Source organism: Theobroma cacao, chromosome 5 (genome assembly GCF_000208745.1).
Source record: "Theobroma cacao cultivar B97-61/B2 chromosome 5, Criollo_cocoa_genome_V2, whole genome shotgun sequence".
Lineage (NCBI taxonomy): Eukaryota > Viridiplantae > Streptophyta > Magnoliopsida > Malvales > Malvaceae > Theobroma > Theobroma cacao.
This window is the reverse complement of record NC_030854.1, coordinates 34664736-34682435: the sequence shown is the minus strand read 5'-3', so window position 1 is coordinate 34682435 and position 17700 is coordinate 34664736. Positions and strand designations below refer to the sequence as shown.

The window sequence follows — 17700 nt, the reverse complement described above, 5'->3', positions numbered from 1 at the left end:
AAAGCCTCAAGAAACTAGCTTAAAACCATATATAATATGTGTTGCAGGCAACTAATCTTGTCAATTGGACTGAATGATTCCAAGTTCTAACCAGTTTACATGATTACATAATGTAATATCTTAATTTGTTATAAGAAAACGATGGAAGAGCAATACCTTTATAGTTTCCACTACCCATTTTCTTTTAAGTAAGATGAATTCATTTCTATGATTTAAATGATACATGTTGGATGTTTTATAATCATTTAGTGCTTTTTTTTTTTCTCTTTCTGAACTCTTCCACTGGACAAAGTCAAATCAATTGAATTTGCAATGTAACCAACATGCAATGTCAAGTCCTGCCAGAAAGAAGAAACCTTCGTGCGCTCTACGCAACTTGAGAGAGTGTCCCCGTGGCCCTGCCATGCTAAAGACCTGGAAAAGCTTTGTCTGATCATTTCTTTTCTTTCATATTTGTTAGCCCATCAATTTATTTCTAAGTAAGCAGACGTAAAGGTGGAAAACCAGATACGGTTGGTTCATGGACATAGCCATACAAAATACTAATCAAAGTTGGAGAAACAGTATCTTGAGCAAATGGACCAGGATGCTTGTCGTCTATTTGACACCCCGAACCAAAAGCAATAACAGTCACATGGGGAACTCGTGAAATGAAGATTCCAATCCAAAACAAAACAGCTTTGCATATTCTGAATCTTTTCTTGGTTTGGACCTATTGACTGTTTCTATGCAATTTGCCTTTCCCTACACATGGCAAACCCAACTCACCAACTTGCATTCTATGCAGGTTCTTCCGGGGAAGTACACAGAACCCAACGCATGCATCCAAGAGGGCAATCACATCACCCGTTTCTAGTGAACCCCATGTGTCACAAATTTTTCTTTCTTTTTGATAATTATGCGGAATATACAGCATTCAAATTGTGACCAATGTGGGACATGACTCAATAAATCTAATTTGTTTGGATGCTTTGGTTGTTCAATCAAGTCACTTTCTTTTCCTTTCATGGCCTGTTAAAATATCTTCATGGGACTGAATTTGAGAAAAAAAATAGTTTTTTTCGTGTGACAGCTAATTGGGTGGGTTTAAGTTGATCCATTTTGGCCTGCATGATGATTAAAACCACCTAAAGGAGATATATTATTTGGAAATATTGTCTTGTAATGCACTGAAATCATGAAAAAATATGGACTTATGGATTAAGTTATTATGGCATTGAGGATAAGTATTCTTGAAGACTAAAACTCCACCAACCTGTCTATGTACTTAACAGATTGACTATTAGTTTGATGTTATGTGTATGAGCCACCTCAAATAAATAAAAATGATACATAGAGCAGAAACTACCATCCATAAGAAACTCCTTGCATGACATTTTCCAATTGTCAGCAAATATTTTACTCAGCAAAAAATAAATAAAAAAATTTCATTATAAGCAAATTCTTGACCTTTGAATTCCCTTTTATGCCATTCCATATCTTTGTTTCTTTGTTGCATTTGTTTCCTTCCAAGTCACAAAAACCAATTATGAAGGAGGTTCGGTCATGGCACAATTCTTGGCAAAAACAACACAAGGAAGAAATCTAAATGGACAGCTTGCAAATAGTAATAATAATAATAATCTTGGTAGATTTATATTGTCATGACAATTGCTGCCCTCATTTTGATTCCTTTGATCATACTTTAGCAAGTGCTGGAATTTGTAGACATTTCACTAAGGTCACTCCCACTAATTAAAATTATTCTAAGTATGCCAGCATATCTATTAAGTGACTAAATATAGACACAGCAATATACAAACTCAGGAATACAAACAGGATTCAGAAACTATACAATAAGGATCCATATTACCCTTTATATATGTACAAAAACAGAGACCCTATATGAATCTTGTAGAAACTGGCATAGCAAATCCATGACACTTCACAAACAGTTGATCAAGCAGGTGAAGGGGTCCGGGATTCTCTACAAAGGCAGTGCTTCAGAGACCATCATAGTAACCACCATAGGTTATGCGAGCTCTGGTGGTTGGACCTCCTCTAACTGCAGAAATTGCTTCATTAAGTTTGGTTACATGCTGAACCACTTGCTTCATCCTCTACAATCACAATAATTTGCTTCAGCTAATGGGGGCCAAAATTTGCTCACACCCTTCTAGTACTTTCGATGTACTGTAATTTTGCAAGAAATTGTGTTGCTTTTAAATTTGGACTCCTAAAATGATAGAATGTGTATCCTTTTCAGTCATTGTTTGCATTGTATAGCTAGGAATAGTGGAGATAAAACTATCTATCTCGTAATGTTCACATCAACATGTTTAATTTCAAAAATATCTTAGATCAGTTAAAATTGAAAATTTACTAAGATTCCCAACACAAATCATTGAAATGTTCTCTCCTTTTGTTATTCACTTGCTTGATCATGGCCTCATTTTCTGAGTATGCAATGAATTTTTTACCAGGATCACCAGAAAGAATGATGACACAAACCCAAAAATTGATAAAATTGTGCATAACATCCAGAATTTTCAAGAATTGTAAGAAATTTCATACCTTGTCATCAGCGTAACGCTGGAACGACAGCTTCTGGTTTTGCTGCTGTTGTCTGTGTCTTTGTTGACTTCCCAGTATGATGATACAAAAGGTAGCAGCAGCAACACCGAAAGAGCAGATGGCTCCAATACCAGTTAAGCTCCATTTCCATAAATTAAGGCCGCCAGAATTCTCCTCCCAGGTGACATCTTCGTTCTCAACTTTCTTTTCCACCAAATCTTTCCTTCTTGGGGAACTCTTATTCTCCAAAACCTCACTTTTGTCATCAAAATTAAACGTACCTGCAGAATCAATTTGAGGAATAACTCCCCTAGTAGTGGACTTTGGTGAGTCCATCTTTTGGGTCATGTCGACAGATTCATTGTAAGTTGGTTTCCTAAAGGAAACTTGTGTCTTCACTTCTTTATCAGCTTCAACTGATCCAATATCCGGTTCTTTGATCTTTTCGGGGATCATGGATGGGGTAGAAGTGACACTAATAGGTACCCATGTGGTAGTTTCCTTCCCCAGCGCATTTTCTGGAGCCTTCAAGATTCTTGGCTCCAATGGAAATGAAACTGGAACAACCTGTTTAGGTACCCTCATCGAATTTCCTGATGGTGGACGCTGTTCCATGTCGAAGTAGTCTGTCAGCAAAACAAGTTTTGTGTCAGAACTTCTTTTTCCTCCATGGACCTTTTTCTCACCATCCTGATTGATATCCCGGAATCCATTATCAGGCAGGAAAACCCACTCATGATCAATATCCATTTCCTGGTGTATCATTTTAGGAAATGGAATCTGACCGAATGGGGTGTCAGTATAGGAACTGAGGTAAAGGGTAGAAGGCCTTTTAATTTGATGAGGGAAGGCGTTGAATTATTAGATCAAATAAGATGGCTTTACGTGGAGTTTTGCGTGGAATTTTCACTAATGAGAGCAAAGGCCACCACCACAATGGTGTCCTCTCGCTCTTTGGAGCGAAAGATTGAACCTATCAGCAAGAAAAATATGACAGGGTTAGAGTGCTTATCCTCCTGAGAGGATGACAAATGGAGGGTGGTCCAAGGGACCCACCAAGAGAATGCCTTCTCTTTTAGGGGTTCCTGGATATTTTTTTTTCATTTCTTTAATTGTGGGTGGGTTTCATCCATAGATAAAGTTTGATTACAATACCAATACTTTGGTTAAATATAAGCCAGCAGTCCAATTCTACGTCTTCAAAATCAATATTGATGCTGTTCTTTTGGCCTCTTCCTCAAGCTTATAAATCAAAAGGGAGACTTGGTTTTCGTTTGTTTTTAACAAGCAGAGATTCTTTAATTAGTCTCACTCTCAAGTCTCTCCCAGAGAAAGAGAAAAAGAGTGTCGGTTGCTTGTAGGAGTTTGCTTGGAATGATGATGACTGGTAGGTTTTGGGAAAAGAAAAAAGAAAAAGGGGAACAAGATAGAAAGTTAAAGCCCCATACAACTGTCCATAGGCTGGTATCTTCATTGATTGTTTACATCATCACAAACCTAAGGTACAGACTGTTTATATCCCTGCAGCTTGTAGATCTCATAAACCTTTGATTTTTCTAGACAAATTCTCCCCATCACTCTGCATAAGGAGACCATTGGAATATGCCCATTAAGACTTTTAACTTCCAAATAGCAATAAGTTGAACGATCATCAGAAATTCCCCTATAAATAAGAAGCAAATTGTTACCATAAGAAAAAGGCCATTAACACCTTCAAAATCTAGCTTCAGTTACACTCTTTGCAGCTTGCAGCAATGTTAAAGGTTGTGTGAAATACTGAAATGGCAATAACCGAATGTAGCATTTAGATTTATTTGTCTAGCTTTTTTTCTGTGACATTAAAGAAGCAAGTTTGGGTTCATGACAACCGAACACTTGCTTCCGTTTTCAACATCCATTTTGGCTGTGTTGTGTATGCGCAAGGGGATGTGCTTATCTTGCAAGAAACCACGAGAAGGAAAACCCCTTTTTTTTTGTCTGCTTTGGTAAGTCATTTTCCATGGAAACCGAACACGTTGCAGCAAAGGGCTTCATATGTTGCATTGGGGAAAATTTATTGTCAATTAATTAGGAGCTGAAAAATTGATCGTGAAGCCTACCCTTGAAGTAGCTAGATTGAACCAAGGGGTTAGCCCGCCTAAGAGATGGGAAGAGATCCCTATTGGCCTGCACAATGCCATAGCTAGATTGAATCGAGGAACTGGACAAGTATTCATTATATTATAAGGGCTTCATTAGGGGAAACCATTTTTGAGATCTGGGATTTTCCGGTAAGAGGGAATGGGGTGATTCACTTTGAAAGCAAAGATTGGCAAAACTAGAGAGCGCTCTCATTTCATCTGTGCAAGCATGCCGTCCTAAGCAATCTTACTTTTGCTTGCTGAAGAAGTTGGCCAAGAATGGGACTGTTGATCATGTAAATTGTGATAGTTCTGTAGAATAACACTAACACACGGCATCCTTTCTTTCTCTTACTCCATTTTTTGCCTTATCGTTTTCTTTTTTCCCCTTTATTCTCTTCTACTAAACTACAAAAAAAAAAAAAACAACTATTTTCCTTTCACTTCTTTTCTTTTTTTCTCTTTTCCTCCTACCAAACAAGAGAATTGTTGAATGGGAAAACCAACATTATCCTAACATAATATCTTTAGGTCTACAACAGTGAGCGAGCGAGAGAGAGAGAGAGAGAGAGAGCAGTAGTTGAGTAAGCTTACATTCCAATGATGTGTGAAGTAGAGATGTTCCTCCAAATAACAAGTAATATACACAAACGCAACTGTTCTCAGATTTACATGCTAGTTGGTTTCCTCCAAAAAAAAACCCCAACTCAAACACGGTCAACAGCTTTAGCTATCAGGCTATCAATAGAATTTAGCATGAGAGAGCACGGAGAGAGAGGGGACTACATGTCCCAAAGCATCACAGCGGTTTGTAATACACTGTCTGGTTGATAAGCTCTTTTCTATGCTTTAGCTCAGTTCTGTAACCTCCAACCTAGGATGAGGATGATGATCGACCAGAAGATTCGCCCAAAGAGACAGAAGCCAGCGAAGAAGCCCAAACATGGGCACTCTTTGCACCTTGATGAAAATTCCTGGTCTTGCATAGCCTCAGTTTGGTCCAAACTCTCCTCACATCGACCATGTGAAGGGCTCGTACAAACAATTGACTTGTCTCACCAAATATTTCCAAGTTCAAGTGCGGAGCATATGAAACCCAGAAAGCTTTCAGACGAGATAAAACTTCTGGGAATATGGATAAAAGTACTCTCAAACAGAGAAACAGCACCGCAAATGCTAAGTACGGCTCCCGCTTTACTATGTCCATTAGGGATGACTCATTCCTTGACTCTATTATATATCTATTGTAGTTCCCTGATACAACCTGCTTGTTTTCAGCAACATTTTGAACTGGTTCAAATCCTGAAATACAGGCACTCATGTTAAGAAACACGTAATTATGTTACTCACAAACTAGGCTTAGTTATATGGAGCGACAAATCTGTTATGCTTGAACCTTGCAGGGAACCTTTTTTCTGTAAGTCAAAGAACTTTTGCAGCTAGAGATCTTACTTGACATTGTCAGTGCCCAGGATTTCATTCCCTTAAGAAGGCAAAAGCAGCAGAATACATATCTTTGACAGACGAAAGCAATTACCTGTTATTTTTTCATAAAATTGCATGATTGACGGGAGATCTTTCGGACCACGATATCGCACACTTGACGTCTGGTTCACAACTAAAATTGATGGCAAGCTATGAATTCCATACCTTGAAAATAAACTGTGATACAACACAGATCAAATGTATGAGTTATGAAATTTGACACTCAGTAGATTTAATGGGGATGCAAAAGAACAGTTTACTTGAATGATAATTCTTTATCATGTACTTAAAATTACAAAGCAGTGTCACCTTAAAGGAGATTCTTTATAAAAGGAGAACCAATTCTTGTATCAGTTAGGGACTCATTATTTAAGCAGCACAAAAGAAGCATCACACAGCACAATTATCATATTCAGTCTTTTCCTTGAGTAGAGGCATGACCATCTCATGTTCCATCACAGACAGGATAAAGCAACAGCAAAATTTGCAATCCATAAGAAACTACTTCAAAAACATGAACTGCCATTAGCAGACTAATTAATTCAATTGAATATGCACACACACTCGCATGCACAATTTTTTCTTAAGGAAGCCTTCAAGCACATTTTGGTCATGGTGCACCAAACCAACACCACTAAAATTAACTTGAATATAAGGACGCAATCATAAAAATGACCAAGTAATTGCATGTTTATAAGTCATGGCAAACACTATAAGCAGCCAATCTAATAGTTAAAATTCTTTCTCCTCATAACATTTATCCAAGAATACATTCACATTGAGTTGGACAGTCTTTGTAGTCAAGAACATATAAATAACAGCACTAAATGCAATTCAATAATTTATGCACAAAGACTAACACTGAAAGAAAGATAACTAGCTACATACCTTGGCCAAGCTGAAGATTGTTCAACCATCAGATGCTCAAATTGAGGAAACATAAAACTTAGAATGTCAAATTTTGGGTGCAAACTGCATGAAAAAGGGCACCAGGAAGCATAAAAGAGAACAGCAGTGTAACCATTCCTCTGTTTGGAAGCCAAAGCTCTGTCCAGGAAGTTTCCATTCACCTACAAACAAAAATTGGAAACTCACATAAAATATTATGATAGTATTCGTATCTAAGAAAGCGGAAGTCCCGCAAATTATAAATCCTGGAAACATGGCACACTGATATAAGCTAATTCACAGGAAAGATGGCAAATCTAGAAGCCTTAAATTTGATGATTAGATGAGCCTCAGCCAGGAACTGGATGAGCCCTAGTTATATATGTAACATTTGAAAATAAAAGTTGATGGTCAAGATAATAGTATCATTTAACAACATTCTACAGAACTCATGGAAAAGCAAACATTGCCCTAAACTTTACACTTTGTTTGAAATGAAGGGTAGAAAGGAAAAGGGAAGGGAATGGATGGGGAGTTGTATCCTATCCCTGGTTTGACTTCTGAATTTATGCCCACATCAACAACCTTTAGTGAATCTTAGTCTCATGATATCAGTCCTCTTTAAAATGCACAAAGTTTTGTGTAAATAAATGAAGTTTCAAGGGGTAACTTTTGTTTTCAAATGATACTAATTTTTGCAATAGTTAAAAGGAAGTTTTCCTTTCAATACTTCAGTTGCACAGAGAATGTAGGTAGGTATGGCATCATAAGCCACACAAACATACAACCAAGCACTTCAAGTTAAGAAACAAAATGCTTCGAATAGGTGCATGCATTGATCAAATAACTAAATACTGGTTGCATCATATAAGAAGGTTTAACTTAAGAAACTTGGATAGATACAGGCTTGCATGAGCACTCATTTTCATGGATATTATTATCCTTGATCAGAAGAATGGCATTGAGTGCCTATATCTCCGATACACCCATTTAGGGTAATAATATTTCACTTTTCTTTTCCCTTTTGGCATCATATATCCTAAAAAGGTACTCATATAAGAAACATTTTTTGCTTAATTTCCTACTATTAGGTTTTGAAGGGGCAAAAATATGATAAATATATTGTGATTTGAGCTACAAACATTAGGGATTTATATAGCAGTCAAGTCATGGTGTAGTGGTCGCTTTTTCACAATAATGATGCCCTCCAAAGCCACTATTCACCACGATGGAGGTGTTAGAGGCGATTCACACTCATAGCAGCATAATGGGAAATAGCAGCAATAATGGGCTGCTATATCCACTATCAACTTCTGTTGTGCTTGAGAAATAGGTTTTTTTTTTTTTCTTTTTTTTATCCAAAGGCAAATCCATACCCAAAATAGAGAAAAAAAAAACCATCTAAACAATCAAACTCCAACAACTTTATGCTTCAAATAAGGTAAAAGTAACTATCTATCTTAAAATAAGAGTTTTCATGGTTACAATTATTATTTACTTTATTTTGGGGTGAGTTGTGCATGGTACAAAAATTCACAACCACAATGCGCATGACTACTGCTATCTCATCCATTATATCTGCAACTTCAATCAACGTGAAGCAACCGAAAATGTGCCACAACTGCAATCTAAATCCCTAATGGACATCAATACGTATCTCTTCTAAAACCAGCATTTGGATACCAAAGAAGCCTGATTTACAAAAAAGTGACATAAATAAGGGCGGATTAATCTGTTTTTAAGGGATACTTGTGATTCCTCCACCTAATGGTATGGTAGAGGCCTACCTTGACCTAAGAGTATAAAGGTAACAGTTTATGATAGTTCCTTCTCCAAGGGGCCTACTAGACAATGCCTTTGAAAATTTATCAAAATCTCTGCTAACACAAAAACTCTAGAAACTTGATTACGGAAGATAATCTGATAAAAAAATGCAAATGAGTTTGTATTCCAACCAATACTCAAAACTAGTCACCACAAAGATAATTGGTAGCAAAAATAAAGGTATGTTCTCCCCATACTGAATGACTCAAAGGAACAATATTTTCAATGGTTCAAGCAACAACCACGTTGAAAAATAATACCCATAAGGTACAAAGTTATAAAATTATGAAATTTTGTCATGCATACTTTCTTCCAATCCATAACAACTCAATGTATTTTTGTTAATTTTAAGGTAGTACCTAAGTAACCCATTATAAATTATGACGTGCATCATACTTACACATTAGTGCAACACAAAACCTTCCTTTAGGAGCATGTAAACTGTAGACTTTGGGGGGCTCAAAGGTGTTGTGTAATGCATGGTAGCAAGCAAATGAAGAAAAATTTTTATCAGTTTATGCAGAAAGATGGGCTTTTAAATGCTAAGAAAAGGATGACCATAAATTTATGTTATAATATGGATAAAATATCGTGCAAGATATGCCTGAAAGGAAAGTTTCTTTACATGACAAACAGCATTAATAAAAATTCTACAGTAGACGATGGTGCTAGAACGTGTTTATGATGGGGACAAGTATTAAGTTGCAATATTTCTGCTCATTTGTGCCTAGAAGAGAGCAGGAGATCAAAAATTTACATTCCCAGTCATGAAGCCATATAGATTGTTTTCCATCCACAATCTCATCAACGGTGATGCTACCACAGAGCTACAAGTATGTCAGTTAAGTGAACACATTTAATAATTCATATCTTCAATTAAATCTTTACAAAACAGATAACATATTTTGCTAATCCATCTTATATTCCAGCTGAAGTGCATATGGCTGAGAATCATAGAATATAAGACTTAACTTGCGTCTCTTAACAGTTTTTCACATAGCTCCCACTTCAGCATACACTACCCCCGTTTTCAGCTAAATCAGATAACAGAGTTCAGAAAAAATTCTATTGTTGCCTAATTAACGCAAAACTACCTCCATCATGCTCACCTAAAAGATTGTTCATAAAAACATCCTAGAACCTCATCATCCGTAACTGGATTTTAATTTCCCTAGTAGCCTTAAATACTTGGTGCTCTTGCTTTTATATACATAATAATAATTCAATTCAAAATCTTCTAGAAGAAAAGAAAGCATAATCAAAGTCAATAACCAAGACTAATAACTATTTGAAAACGACTAATATTATAGAATAAATGCCTAACAAAATTTGCAACTTCTCTTCTTCTTCTTCTTCTTCTTTCAATATTTTCAAATTAAATTATGCCATAAGAACCCAATTCCCCAAATATTCAAAAAGTCAACCATAAACCTTTATTCTGATTCTTCAAAATTTTACAACCAGGAGAAATCCATAATAAAACCCTATTATTTCATCCAAAAAACTCAAAATTTCCTAGAAGAATTTCCTTCATTTTACAAAATTAACAAAATCAGAAATACCGACAATCCAAAATCAACCAAAAAAAAGTAAAAATAAAAACCTTCAAATAAAAAAATTAAACCGAACTCCAGGAGTCCATTTCTCCTAAATCAATTAACAAATCCATATAAAAACAAGAAATAAAACTTCCACCAAAATTAAGCTAACAAAACGTACCTTGAGAGGGGGAATTGGAGAGATCGAGGGAGAGCATTGAAAGTGAAGACTTTTAATGAACACATCAGCTTCATGAGAGCAAATAGAAGAACCCAAAACGCAGCGTAATGAATAAAGGGCTGTGATATAGAAGAACAGAAGAAGTGAAGAAGAGGAAGAACCCATTTTGGATTTGATTTATAAAACCCAAAAAAAGAAAAAAAAAAAGAAAATTCACAACAACAAGCAGAAGAAATGGGCAAAATTGAAACCCAGAAAAAATTAAAAAAAAATTGAAAATTTTTATCAATCAAGGCCTGGAAATAGGGAGGGGGAAGTTGGTGGGTGTGGGCTATTCTTTGCAGTGGGTAATCTAATCGCTGGCTGGCCTGGTTGGCTGTTAATTTTATTTTATTTTTTTTTAAAAGAAGAAAAAAAAGAGAGTCTAAAATATCGTGCTGCTTTTTTGGGGAAGTGTTTGGTGGGAGGTGTTTTGGAATTTAAGATTTCAACTGTTGAAAGCTTCTTTATATTCCATGAATTGATAATGGTGGGTTGAGAGCTGTGCCTCGTGCGTGTATGTGTATATAAGACGATTTGCTTAGTTTGGTTCGGTAACTAAAAAATAAAAAGAATTAAAAAAAAAAAACAAGAGAGGCGGTTGGTTTAATTGGGTTCGGTTCGGTTTCTTTCTTTTATACTTCTAGAACTTTTGTTTTGTTTTGTTGTTATATTTATCCGACAATTTTAGGTTTATCTTAAATACTAATAAAAGTATATACATATATATATATGTATATATATATATATATATATATATATATATTTATGAAGTTGTTATTCATGAGTATCTTCATAATTGAAATGTTGTTGAATAAAATAATATTATTTTATATTAAACATATATATTTTTATTTAAAAATGATATATTGGTATTTTATATTTAAACATTTTATGAATATAATAATAGCAAATTATGCATAAACTTTAATGGGGAGATACTAGTTTTTGTTGGAATTTATCGGGTTTTAAAAGGAATCTTTAATGGCATGTTTTGTGCCACTTATTTCACAACTTATAAGTAAAAACTTCTTTAGATTATTTATCATAAGAATTGAATTCTTATTTTATAAACTATTTCAAAATTGCACACACACTTTTAATTTCAAAATTTGAGTTATTTTATATGGTAAAGAAAAAGATGAAAATACCCTCTTTTTTAATTTTTAGTGATAATTTTAAACACATTCATTAATTCTGGAAATAGAAATTTGGTCCAAAAATATAAACATAGTTAATAAAAAATAATAAATTAACTAATTTTTTTTTCTTTTTTCTCTTAAATAATGTAGCTTACCAGCAACGCTCTCATTTGCAGACTAAACCCCCCACTACAAGTGCTCTCCAAGGAAAAGAGTACTGATCACGTACTCCCTAAAAAAGGAGAGCACTGATCTAGTGCTCCGAGGAGAGGGAGCACGAGATCTGTGCTCGCCAATGAAAAGAGCATTGATTGATGCTCCTCACGAGAGGGGAGCACCAGATCTAATGCTCCCTCTGATGCTCCCTTGATCTGGTGCTCCCTCTCGATCGATGCTCCCTTTCCTTGGGAGCACCAGATTGGTGCTTTTTCCTTTGAGGAGCACCAATGCTCCCTTCCATTAGGAGAAACAGATCGTTGCTCTTTGAAAATTTTTTTGCAAAAAAAAATATTTATATAATAATAATTTTTTAAATTAATAAAAAATAAAATTATTATTTTAATATTATTATATTATTAAATAAACAAAAATACTAATGATTGTGTTTGTTTAACAGAATTTTTTTTAAATAGAGTGTTTATTTTAAAAATTAATAAATTTATTTTGAATTATAATTAAAAGTTTAGAGATGAAGATATTTTATCTTAAAAAAATATTTGAGTGATTTTTATTAGTCAAGTAAAATATTTTCATTGAATTGGGTTTTTCAATTAAAAGATAATATAATAACTTAAAGTAACGTTTAATTGATATTTTATTATTATATTAAAAAAAATAAAAACAAATAAGAAAATATAAAACACAACAAATATTATGTGGGGTTGCAAATTTTCACTCAAACTTAATTTATTTAAAGTATAAAGTTATTTATTTCAATTAAATTGAGAAATTCAACCTTCACTTCTTCTGTTTTTTTTAATATGTAGAAAAATGTCAAAAGATAAAAAAAAAAAAGAAACAATGACTTTTGACAAGCCTATCAAGTACCATAAAATAGGGTTTTTTTCCCTAAAATTATGACAAATTAATTATATATATTATAATTTATTTAAATTCACGATAAATTTATTTATTTTAATCCATGTCTACTTCCTAGCATAAACCTATCCGGATCAGGTTGCGAAACAGCCAACCGACTTGTCAAATACGACGCAAATAGAAAAGGAAAAAGGCCAACCCGCTACTCACCGTTTCACCTCTTTCCTTGCCCTTTCCCAAACTCCACTGATTGACCCCTGAAGAAAAGAAAAAGCCGAGTGAAAAGAGAGAAAGAAACGTTAGGGCTTCTGCAAAAAGAGGGAAGAAAGAATCGAAAAATGGAAATTTCGGAGAAAAAGGAAGCAGAGATCAATAACAGCAGCAAAGATTCGAACAATAATAGTAACATTAACGTCGAATTTACGGATTCTGATACCAATAATATGAATAAAGAAGCTGAAGAACGCCAAGCTCGTGAACTCAAAGCCGGTTTGCATCCTCTCAAGGTATTTTTATTTTTCTTTACTTTTTTATTTTTTTTGTTGTTTTGATTTAATTTTGTGTGTGGGTGTGTGTGGATAGATCTGTTTAGAATTTCAAAATTTTGATTTTGAAATGGTTAGGTTTATTGGCGGATTATAGCCTTACATTATAAAGATATGTTCTTTTATTAGTCTTTTTGTTTTCGGAAATATATTTCAGTTTGGCTAAAAAGATTGTTCTCATTATCAATTTTCGCGTATTCCAATGGAAATGATGATTTTTTTTTCTTTTAGCTGATAACTTTTGGATTGATTTACTCGATTGAGCCACTTGGCCATGTAATGAAAGTGTGAAAGAATTTCTATGATAGAAAACTGTGGTTCTTTTTCTAATTTCTGTTTAGTATGTAGAGGTATTTTTGAGGCTTTTAGTTGGTGATTTGAATTTGTTTTATCGTATCGCCAAAGATTCTGCACTTTGTAAATTTTAAGTTCATCATTTTAGTTGCAAAAGTGCATGCTTTCACTTAGAAGTGGCAAATAAGTAGCTAAGATATCGTCATCATGAGGCCTATATCTATGCTAATGCTTAGTTACCAGGATTCACTTTATAACTTACGAATTTCATATTGGATTAGGTAATCGGCATTGTGATCAAAATATGAAAAGACTCCGTGCAAAAAGATGAAGCTATACCTTGAAATGAACTTTTTGTGGTATAGATAGCCTACTACCTTAGTTAGAACAACAATAAATTTCTGTACATTTTGTGGAGGTCCTGATTAACTTAGAATTCAAAATGAATTTGCTTTAAATAAAGTGAAACGAAATTATCCTCACTATGCCACCTTTTTATCTTGGTGGAGTTGCAGTTTTACATTCCATGAACCAAATTAATCTGTGTTCCATGTAACTTAGATCTGCTAGTTGCATAATGTTGACATATGTCTTGGCTTTTCATTTTTCTGGTCCAACTTGGATAGCTTGTTAAATAATTAATTGATTACTTAGCAGTGCCTAATTTTGTTCTCACATTCCTTTGAACAGCACAAATATGTGTTCTGGTACACTCGTCGGACACCTGGAGTTCGAACCCAAACAGCCTATGAGGACAATATAAAGAAAATTGTGGATTTCAGTACAGTAAGTTCTATTTATAAGAGCATAAAGCTAAATGTGATTGATTGTAAATCCTGACCTTGGTATAAGTTTTTCTTTTTTCCCATTGGATCAAAAATCGATCTACTGATCTGGGTTTTAACTTCTAAGCATAATGTGTATACAGGTTGAAGGTTTTTGGGTCTGTTACTGCCACTTGGCCCGTCCTTCTACTTTGCCAAGTCCAACAGATTTGCATTTATTCAAGGAGGGAATCCGTCCCTTATGGGAGGTAATTATTGAAGGCCTGACCTTCAAACTGTGTGTACCAATAACAGTCAGCATAAAATTGTATAATAGCTGTCAAATCTTGAATATTTTATTTAAGATGATGCCTATGTGTTTTGTCATAAAATTTGGTATATCTCAGGACTCTGCTAACTGCAATGGTGGCAAATGGATAATTCGTTTCAAAAAGGTTGTCTCAGGTCGCTTTTGGGAAGATTTGGTATGAAAGAATACATGCAGTTATAACTGCATATGCTAATTTTCCTGTCTGATATTCTTATTTGGTTTTGTTGTGTGAGCAAGTTCACAAATCTCTTTTATATCAGCATTTCTGCAATGGTTTCTAATCAGAGCTTTTCAATTCTAATCTTATTGATGGGAACTGCTCCTACTTTGAAACAAATACTTTATTTTTCACCTGTTCCATAACTTAATGATAATTTTCATGTTTTATTTTTTTGAACTTTGTTAATCTATTTCATTGAAGTATAGTGGTACCATTGTTGAGGATGGATGTGCAGAATGTTAATCCTCATTTGTCTCATTCCTAGCAAATACTTTGTTTGGAGTTCCACTAACAGTAGAATTCCTTGGCTACTGTGATTAAGCTATGAGAGATAGAAACCGGAAAATTATTGACTCTACAATTTTCACCTCTCTGCTGCCTCCATGTGGCTATTATTCTTTGTTGAAATCTACAAATGGGTATGAGTTGATAGGTACATGTACCTCTGGTGATGTACATTGGGCCCCACTACCTAAGGAAAATTTTTGTCCCTAGCTATTTAATGCCTGAAAATACCTATTCCCAATGCATATGATGATCATGTACATTTTTGTTTTCTTAGAGCAGCAAGAAGTTGATCCTATTTGTGACTCACCGACCTTTGATCTGAAAACTCCTAGTTTCTTGTCACGTGAAAAGGTTCCACAAATGTGGTTCAATTTTCGTCACAGGAAGCATATTTTTACCCTCTTTTTGTCTTTTATTAATTAGCATTTTTGTTTTCTTATGTTTGAGGTATAGCCTAAATGTTAACCACAATGCTCTGTTACAGAGGCTTCCCAGGTTAAATCCCCTTGTCCTGAACTATAAAATAAGCAAGTTAAATAAAGCTCAGGATTTCTTATTTGCTAATTTGCTTCTGTATGCAGTACTGTGTATTGCAAAATTGTGGACCCTCATAAAATTTATCATTCTGTTTGTGGCCTGTGTGAGATGTACTAATTACTGTGATTGGTTGTCTGAAAAGGTGCCTTGTGTTGGGTACCAGATGATGGGCATTTAATATTAGTCTGCATGTGCTTGCAGGTTCTTGCCTTGGTGGGTGATCAACTTGATTATGGTGATAATATTTGTGGTGCAGTACTGAGCATTCGCTTCAATGAGGATATATTGAGTGTATGGAATCGCAATGCATCTGACCATCAGGTTAGCAATTAAAAGTCACCAATTTTCCCATATGTTTCTCTGCCTTTCTGTCTCTGCATAATTTTCTGACCATGTTTTGTTTATACCAGGCTGTTATGGCCCTAAGAGATTCAATTAAACGGCACTTAAAGCTTCCCCACGGCTATGTTATGGAATACAAGCCCCATGATGCTTCTTTGCGTGACAACTCATCGTATCGAAACGCATGGTTGAGAGGGTAGAAGTATCTGGTATACTTTAACGAAAACAACCGGATGCAAAGATTGCAGATGTTATGTTTAACGAGTCTGCTTCTTCTGAGTTCCTTCACTAATCCTGTATTTTGGCATGAGAACCATGTCGAATGTCACGGTTGTGAGAATCCTTTAAATTGAACTCTAAGACGATGGCATCTAGACTGCGGTCAGATGTTGGTTTTATAGATGAAATATTCCTTAACCCTTGGTTTCAATCTTTGTTTGTAGAAGCGCCTCTTTGTGTTTCTTCTAAATTCTGATTTAGGATCACAGTTTTAGAAATGAGTCAATCATAGCGATTTTAATGGTAGAATTTTGTTGAGTTTAATGTCCATGCTGTGAATAATAAGAGCCATTTGGCCAACGTCATATAACAAGGAATATAGGAAAAGATAGAGCTACCTAGGAAATGATGAATGAAAAGGAAAAACAAGACCCCTAATATTGCCACAATTTCAAAGCTGGAGCCATGAATTCTCTAGTAGAAAGTAGCTAACACAGGATGGAGAAAAGAGGTTCTCTCTCTTTGCGCACGTGCAAAAACACCAACACGAATGTGTATATGCTTACACAGACACATTATATATACAACTTCGATGATCAATTCCCAACGTATGTATGCATAGACAGACACATTATATATACAATCTCGATGATCAATTCTCCTAATAAGCTTGCTTGTAGATGGGTTTGAAATAAGGCTGGTCCGTCGGAGGATTATAATTACAGGATCGAGAATACAATATTGTAAAGGTTGGAAATCCATCTACCTCAATCCTAAGAGGAATGCCTCCTTAGGAGTTGCTCCGACGACGCTACACTGTTGCAGTCTCCATGTTTGACAATCAGACACCAAGCCTCTCTATGTCTATACCAACCTGTAAAGTATTGTAACGGTTGTCCACATTATTCCTCACTTTCTGCTTTAGTTCACACCAATTTGTAAAGTATTGCAGTGCTTGTCCACCTACTTTCTCACTTCCCACTCTGATCTACACCAACTTGTAGGTATTTTTTGTTTTAATTTATTGATTTCATAATTTTATCCTCATAAAAAGTATCTTACAGATTAAAGATGGTGTGAATCCTTAAATACCTAATCTCACTTGATTACATAGTTTAAGAATCATGGCGACTTGTTAGGATCATAACATCCTCCTTAACGTCTAATTAATGGTTTTCCATTGAAATTGTGACATTCTCCCAAATATGAGATTGATAGCTGCATAATCAATGATTTTCCATTCAAATAATAAAATTTGAATTCATCTTTTCTCAATTAAAAAAAATAAATCACTTATCAAATTGTTATAAATTTAATATTTAATCGATGATGATAGCGAAATATTATAAATA

At 34.8% G+C, this 17700-nt stretch overlaps 3 protein-coding genes across 7 annotated transcripts; 1 reads left to right on the top strand and 2 right to left on the bottom strand.

Annotated features, from left to right (window-relative positions):
* Positions 1605–3570, bottom strand: LOC18599866. 3 transcript variants are annotated; one of them, XM_007030032.2, is made up of 2 exons: positions 2554–3570; positions 1605–2215 (listed from the first exon to the last, which is right to left on the bottom strand). In XM_007030032.2, the coding sequence occupies exons 1-2, from the start codon at positions 3316–3318 to the stop codon at positions 2156–2158; spliced, it is 825 nt and encodes a 274-aa protein (XP_007030094.2). In that variant the 5' UTR covers positions 3319–3570; the 3' UTR covers positions 1605–2155. The 3 variants fall into 3 exon arrangements, with proteins under 3 accessions (XP_007030094.2, XP_007030095.2, XP_007030093.2); XM_007030033.2 differs by having other exon boundaries at positions 1605–2044; positions 2554–3568; XM_007030031.2 differs by having other exon boundaries at positions 1605–2099; positions 2554–3566.
* LOC18599865 (5'-adenylylsulfate reductase-like 5) lies at positions 5243–11122 on the bottom strand. Of its 2 annotated transcripts, XM_018121991.1 has the most exons (5): positions 10590–10760; positions 9628–9697; positions 7047–7228; positions 6211–6335; positions 5243–5975 (listed from the first exon to the last, which is right to left on the bottom strand). In XM_018121991.1, the coding sequence occupies exons 1-5, from the start codon at positions 10661–10663 to the stop codon at positions 5548–5550; spliced, it is 879 nt and encodes a 292-aa protein (XP_017977480.1). In that variant the 5' UTR covers positions 10664–10760; the 3' UTR covers positions 5243–5547. The 2 variants fall into 2 exon arrangements, with proteins under 2 accessions (XP_017977480.1, XP_007030092.2); XM_007030030.2 differs by lacking the exon at positions 9628–9697 and having other exon boundaries at positions 10590–11122.
* LOC18599863 (eukaryotic translation initiation factor NCBP) lies at positions 12983–16559 on the top strand. Of its 2 annotated transcripts, XM_007030027.2 has the most exons (6): positions 12986–13314; positions 14338–14433; positions 14576–14680; positions 14819–14896; positions 15989–16108; positions 16198–16559. In XM_007030027.2, exons 1-6 carry the CDS (start codon positions 13147–13149, stop codon positions 16327–16329), a joined length of 699 nt encoding a protein of 232 aa, XP_007030089.2. In that variant the 5' UTR covers positions 12986–13146; the 3' UTR covers positions 16330–16559. The 2 variants fall into 2 exon arrangements, with proteins under 2 accessions (XP_017977869.1, XP_007030089.2); XM_018122380.1 differs by lacking the exon at positions 14819–14896 and having other exon boundaries at positions 12983–13314.

Excerpts from the sequence above, each read along its gene's own strand:
- LOC18599866 (XM_007030031.2), bottom strand. The coding sequence starts at position 3,318 with ATGATACACCAGGAAATGGATATTGATCATGAGTGGGTTTTCCTGCCT. Across the intron at positions 2,100-2,553 it reads AGCGTTACGCTGATGACAAG|AGGATGAAGCAAGTGGTTCA; the intron begins GTATGAAATTTC and ends TTGTGATTGTAG.
- LOC18599865 (XM_007030030.2), bottom strand. The coding sequence starts at position 10,754 with ATGGGTTCTTCCTCTTCTTCACTTCTTCTGTTCTTCTATATCACAGCC. Across the intron at positions 7,229-10,589 it reads CTCCAATTCCCCCTCTCAAG|GTGAATGGAAACTTCCTGGA; the intron begins GTACGTTTTGTT and ends TTTTGTTTGTAG. Across the intron at positions 5,976-6,210 it reads ATTTTATGAAAAAATAACAG|GATTTGAACCAGTTCAAAAT; the intron begins GTAATTGCTTTC and ends CCTGTATTTCAG.
- LOC18599863 (XM_007030027.2), top strand. The coding sequence starts at position 13,147 with ATGGAAATTTCGGAGAAAAAGGAAGCAGAGATCAATAACAGCAGCAAA. Across the intron at positions 14,681-14,818 it reads GAATCCGTCCCTTATGGGAG|GACTCTGCTAACTGCAATGG; the intron begins GTAATTATTGAA and ends GGTATATCTCAG. Across the intron at positions 16,109-16,197 it reads GCAATGCATCTGACCATCAG|GCTGTTATGGCCCTAAGAGA; the intron begins GTTAGCAATTAA and ends TGTTTATACCAG.